Source organism: Asparagus officinalis, chromosome 3, assembly GCF_001876935.1.
Source record: "Asparagus officinalis chromosome 3, Aspof.V1, whole genome shotgun sequence".
Lineage (NCBI taxonomy): Eukaryota > Viridiplantae > Streptophyta > Magnoliopsida > Asparagales > Asparagaceae > Asparagus > Asparagus officinalis.
Window position 1 is genome coordinate 84,728,953 of NC_033796.1, and position 6,501 is coordinate 84,735,453.

Consider the following 6,501-nt stretch of genomic DNA (forward strand, 5'->3'; position numbering starts at 1 on the left):
CTCCACTCCCTCACCCTTTGACCACCCCTCACTTCAACCCCCTGCCCTCAAACCCCACTACCAATTGCTCATCAATTGTCACTGTCATACCCTCATGCGATCTCCCCCTCTACCCACACCCAATTGTTTTCAATTTTTCAAATTAAACAAATATAAAAAGGACCATTATTTATTATTTGTTAAAAATTAATTGTAGTATGAAGAGTAAATTGAGGGTTCATTACAATTTGGATGATAAAATAGTAATTGTGATAATTTACGGGTGATTTTAAAAATACATATGACGTGGAGGTACATATGAGGAAAAGCAAAGTAAAAAAATGAAGAAAGCTAATGGTTGAATCCTAAATACCGTCCGCTTCTTGAGACGGGCATGAGGTTGGAAACACATGGCACCAAAATCCAAAAGCAAAGACATGCATATGCGCATGTCAACAACGCATGTGCGCACACTCATACTCACATGCATACATATATGGTCATAACACTTTGTGACTGGTTATTAAACTAAAATTCATGAGAACTCTACAATCCATTCAACAAACAACTAAATGCATTGACCTTGATTTATACACCTTGAATACTTTAACAATGAGAACTCAAGTGTTCTAAAAAGTGATATCGCATGCGTCAATAAGTGTCAATAATTTACAATCAAAAGCTTGTTCTGAATTGACTTCTTAAGGAGGTAAGAAGTTCTCAATACTCGATCTCCCATACCCAATCTTAGACTAAGATTTTCATGTGTGCGCATTCATGTTGTCTGCCAATCATCTGCGTAAAGGCATCATTTCTTTAGGGTTTGCTCTCATTTATGATTTTCTTTTTACCTGGTGCATGATCCACTCACCATTAAATAAAAAACTAGTTCTTCAATGCTTCTTCCAAAACAATGAAAAGACCGAAAAGAGGCCCAGAGCAAGTCTTTGAAGTGGAGGCGCTTTTCACTAGGGCAGGCATTTTTTGTGAGGGCAGGGGATAGAATCGGCTTTAGCAATTGTAATGATACGATTTTTTGCCAACTGTACTATTGCCATAAAAGCTTTTGAGATTTGGTATGAACTAAAGAGTACATTAAATATGAAGCAATCAAATAAAACATTATAGTTCGATGAGATATTAGGTCTTCGCAAATTGATTTAATCTAAAACAATCTCGAGCTTAAACCTCAATCTTGTGTTACTGGCATAAGAATTTTAACTTAATTAGAAAAGTTGTGTGGTTTTAAAATATTCGTAAAATATCTTAAGAACCCAAAACTATTTATTCCAAGAATAATTTTAAGAACCCATTAGAATTTCAATCTAATTATTAGAAAAAATCAGATAAAGCAAGGAGAATTTGAAATAATATTTTGAATAATTTGTGTAAAGGATTTATTTTTTTTTTTTCAGATTGCAAGGAACTTTTCTTTTTTTAACTAAAATTAAGGCGAGGGTGTAAAGTTGAGGGAATAAAACAATTTGGGGGACAATTTTCAATTATCATAATAATTGTTTGAAGGTTTCTCAGAGTATTGACCTTTGTTCTCATAGTGTTGATGATTTACTATGAAAATCGAATTAGACTAACTAATGGAATTGATATGATTCGGCCTTGTTTTCAAATTTTAATTAGATTAAATGATTTAGTTTTTAAAATCAAATTAGACTAACCAATGGAATTGATATGATTCGTCCTTGTTTTCAAATTTTAATTAGATTAAATGCTTTATTTTTTTATTACATGATACTTGTGTTGGAATGGTAGAGTAAATAGTTTAGCTCTTCTCCATAATTTTACTAGGATATATAGCTACTTGTAACCATTATTTTAAATAACTAATATACATTTATTATAATGATTGCCGCAAAATAATATGGCCTCAATATCATTTACTGTTATTTAGGAATTTTGGTTGATATATCCCGACATGGCCGATATATCCACTGATGTTGGCCTATATATCTTTTTATATGACATGTCATAGATAACACCGTTGTTAGCAATTTTTAGGTGATATATCATGATTTTTTTTATATATCAAGTAACATTTCGGCCTCAAACGGGTAGGCCAAAATGTTGCAAGATCAATTGAACAAGCATATACTAATACCAAAAAAGTTTTAAAAAATAAGCATTATCAAGTGAAACGTATACCTCAAGTTATTGCTTTCATGTTATATATCAGTCCTCCATCAGATCTAAGATGTAGGTAAATAATTATATATTCAATTTTATCTCCTTGTTTTTGAGCGATCTATAGCTAGTATGTGAACCCAAAGACACGACAAAAAGCAGGGCTGCTAGTTGACTCTCAAGTAGCAGTTCAATGCTAAAATAGGTTTTCTTTTTTCCTTTTTCATTTATTGTTCTTCCTACAACTAAATTTTATGAGATTGAGGAATAGATACCTCATCGACAATTTAAGAGAACCTCCTTTAACAATGTATTGTCGACAAAATTGAAAGTTCATTAAGTTTTAGTTAAGTCTTCCTAAATTCAAGTACACAAAATCATTGGATACTTTTTAGGGAAAAATTGCAAAATAGACCGTTTTTGCTAATTATTTAGCAAAATAGACCGTTTTGCTAAATAATTTATTAGCAAAATAGATCGTTTTGCTAAATAATTAGCAAAATAAACCTCTTTTTGGCCAACAGGCCAAAAAGAGGTCTATTTTGCAAAACAGCTCAGAAAACATACGGGACTAGTAGTCCCGTATGTTTTAATCACGGATTAGTGAAATTTTCTACTCAGAAAACATACGGGACTACTAGTCCCGTATGTTTTCTGAGTCACTAATCCGTGATTAGTTGGCTCTAAACATACGGGACTAGTAGTCCCGTATGTTTTCTGAGCCTTGTTTTTCAAAATCGACCTCTTTTTTTCAAAAGAGGTCTATTTTGCTAATTATTTTTCAAAGTGGTCTATTTCGCTATATATTTCATAAAAATGGTCTATTTTGCAAATTTTCCCTACTTTTTATGTTCAAGAATTATATCAGATAGTAACACATCAAAAATACATGGAAGTGCAGATTTCTACATACGAATCCTGATAATAAATAAATCCTTAAGCAAAATTAAAACTAGAAACCATTTTCCTGTTCAGCTGAAACCAACTAGCGGTAAGAGTCTAAGGAGAATTCCACTCCCAAAAGCTAGGAGTATACAATTGACACAATTTAATCTCCATGACGTCAGTAGGAAATGAATAGTTCTGTAATAGTCTAGTCCTGATCAAACATTGCAATTAGTTGAGTTTACTTCCTTTGAATTTGCACTAGACAAATCCCAGACGACCACTACAATATCGGCGGCTCTCTACCATTTGTAAGAAACCTAGTCTCTTGTAGACGCACAATTGACTCAACATTTATGCTGCGTTTGGATGGGGGGTAAAGAAGGGGAAGGAAAGAGAATTTAAGTTTAACTTCGTTTTGGAGTTTTATTGACCGGGTAAAGAGGGGAAAGGAATGAGAAGTTTTCTATGATTTCTTTCACCCTCAAATTGGGTGGTAACTGAGGGAAAAGAAAGGAAAATAAAAGTTCTTAATGAAAGAGACATTTTGATCCTTTATCATAATGAATCAATAGCTAAAATTCATTTACATTTACTTTCCTTTCCTTCTTGTAATTAGAACTCCCAAACAATATAACTTAACTTCGCCTCAATTCCCCTTACGAAACTCCCAAACAAATATTATATTTTTCTCCTCTTCTCTACCTTTTCCTTCCCTATCTTACCTCACCTTTCCTTCCCCTAGTAAACTCCCAAGCATAGCATTAGTCAAAGTTAACATCAATCTAGTCATATGTTTTCATCATTCTTGTCTCAAAACCAGATAAAATAAGATCTTCAATCGAAAACCCTAACACACAACAGTCTTAATGACTGATAACAAATTTTTGATTTTTTTTTTTTGGGTAATACCTTTTTTGGGACGTTGTAATCGATGATGAAAGAGCCAGGCTTGTCAAGGGACAGGATTAAGCCGTTGACCGAGGGGCCATTGACGAAGGTGGCGTCGGTCATCGACGCTTTGAGATTCACGTCTCCTGACTTGACGGCAAGAGTCGCCACCGCCGACGAGCTCTTCTCCGCTTCGTATCTCCCCTTTATCGTCGCCTTCATTTTTTTCCTTTTTTGGATTTTCCTTTTTCTTTTTACTTTTTACTTTTTTTCCCCTCTCTCTTCTCGATTAAAGAAAGAAGAGAGAGGAGAGAAGAATAAGACGAGGGAAGGAGACTTCGGATGTTCCGCCGGGGAGTTTTATCCCTTGCGTCGGAAAAAGGTAGGAGACGGAAAAAGACAAATCAGTGTCTTTTTCGTAATTTTTTATCACGTTATGGGTTTTTACTAGGCTAAATAGCGCTTGGATACCTTAAAGTATCAGTGATTTTCCACTTACAGACCCTAAGTATTTTTGTGGCATTTAAATGCCCAGTTGCCTCTAAAAGCATCACTTTGCTAGCTTCTATTAATTAAATGTTGCACGTCACAAAGAAATTAATCAATTTTCATCATGCGTAAATCATATGAAAATTTTTAGGGTTGTATTCCAATGTTTAACCATAATAATCCAACATTTATGTAATAGAAGGTAGTAATAAGCAACATTTTAAAACAATTGGGTATTTGAATGCCTAAAAGTACTTAGGGTCTACAAGTCATGTAAACTCAATTATCCATTTTAGCATCATTAGATCATATGTTTTTCCCCATTATATTGTATATCAGACTTTCAAATCTGTACATTTTCTAATCTAAATCCTCAAATATACTAATTATTAGCAACCTTTTGAAAATAGTGTTTTTGACATATTAGACGCTCATCCTTCTTGATCTCGAGCCAGTTGGAGCAAGTTAGGATGGAGACGTTCCTGGACACCCACATGAACTTCTCCTTCCAGTCTTTATAGGACTTAGGAGCGTTGGCGACAATCTTATTTCCCCCTAAGACTTAGAGTTAATAGTGGCCCTTGTGCTGATTCACCTTCACACAGACGAGGTGGCCAAGAATTCTCAAGGTCAGGCCGACTCCCAACTAGTGACAGATAACCACTAACCCAACCAAAGTGGCGATAGAGTTGGACTTCATCTTCGACAGTGATATGTCCAAGGTCTCGAAGAACGGCGGAGAAAAGGATGCAGTGGTAGGCACATCCAATACTCTAGGTGTTTAAGATACACTGGAGTGATGCTATCAACATGATCATACACCTCCCATGTACACGTCAACATTGTTAGGAAAAACGCCCTAGGGATGTTTTACTTGCCCTACAGACTCTCCAACAATGATGATGGCACTTTAGAATGGAATTTCCTAGCTAGTTCACCCGGACCTCATTCCAAACCATGGAAGATGAAGACGCCATCGAATCTAAAAATTCAATGGAGAAAATGTTGAAGAGAATCTGAGTTCTTTCACAGTTGAAGAGTTCAAGAGATTTTATGAACATCAAAAATCTCTCACATCAGAACAGTCGTACTTATAGGCAGAAGGGCCGACAGGTGGCAAGATCACAACGGTCGAATCATCTCCCAGCCAATGGCAGCCAATGGCCGAGATTATTCCTAGAATATGAGGCGACCGCTCCAGGATTGAAGAACCCCTCATCTTAATTCGCCTGAAATCCCCACACGGGATTCAAGGCAACGACAGCTCAATATCTTCTATGACATCATGCAGAACCCTGTAAATTTTATAATGAATATATTGAATTTCTAATGATAAATAATTCCTTGTGAATATTAAATATATATATACATATATAAGGAATGTGATTATCAGTGTACGGGAACTCATCAAGTGTTTTTAAGTGAGATAATTTGAGTAGTTCGAGCATCATGTGGTGATCAGATCAAACCTGGCAAAGTTCATCTGATCGGTCGACCGTAGTGGACGCGGCGGTCGACCGCACCTCGTTCTCGCACTCAGGAAACTCGTTTCCTGCTGTGCGGTCGACCGCACTAGGCGCGGTGGTCGACCGCCCAGCAGGCAGAGAGTTTGCTGGGTTTTGGGTCTTAACGGGTTTGGGGTTTAGTATATATTCTAATTTACCCAAGAGAACCCTTTTTCATCTGAAATCAGAACCCTAGCCCCCCTCTCTCCCCTCAAACCCTAGTTTCTCACTCTTTGGTGATTTGGAGGAGCTTTGAAGGGGTTTTCAGCGGATTTTTGGTGGTTTCAGCGAGAGGGATCATCTTCCTCCAGATCTAGGGCTTCGTTTTCGTCGTAGGCGAGTAACATCTCACCCAACTTCACCCCTTTTTATTTTTATGCTTAGATTTGAGTTTTTAATCCGGTTTTTATTGAGCCCAAATAGTATTTTGTGTAGATAAAGTAGATCTTATGGCATGAGGTGCAAAAATCATATATTTCAGTCTTAAAAAGTTCACTAATGATGTTTAATTAATGAGATCTTGATCTGAAACGTTTTTATGAAGGTTAAACTTATTTTCTTCTGTTTAAGAACTTTCATGTTGATTAAGGTTTGGGATTTTTGGTAATGAGGT

General features: G+C 35.9%; 1 protein-coding gene across 1 annotated transcript in view; it reads right to left on the bottom strand.

The window, feature by feature from the left end:
• Window positions 1-4,234, bottom strand: part of LOC109834416 (outer envelope pore protein 24, chloroplastic-like) — a 47,831-nt gene extending 43,597 nt beyond the window's left edge. Inside the window, exon 1 of the mRNA XM_020402429.1 lies at window positions 3,916-4,234. Within this exon, the coding sequence (XP_020258018.1) occupies window positions 3,916-4,116 (201 nt within the window). The 5' untranslated portion in view covers window positions 4,117-4,234. The remainder of the gene's footprint in view (window positions 1-3,915) is intronic.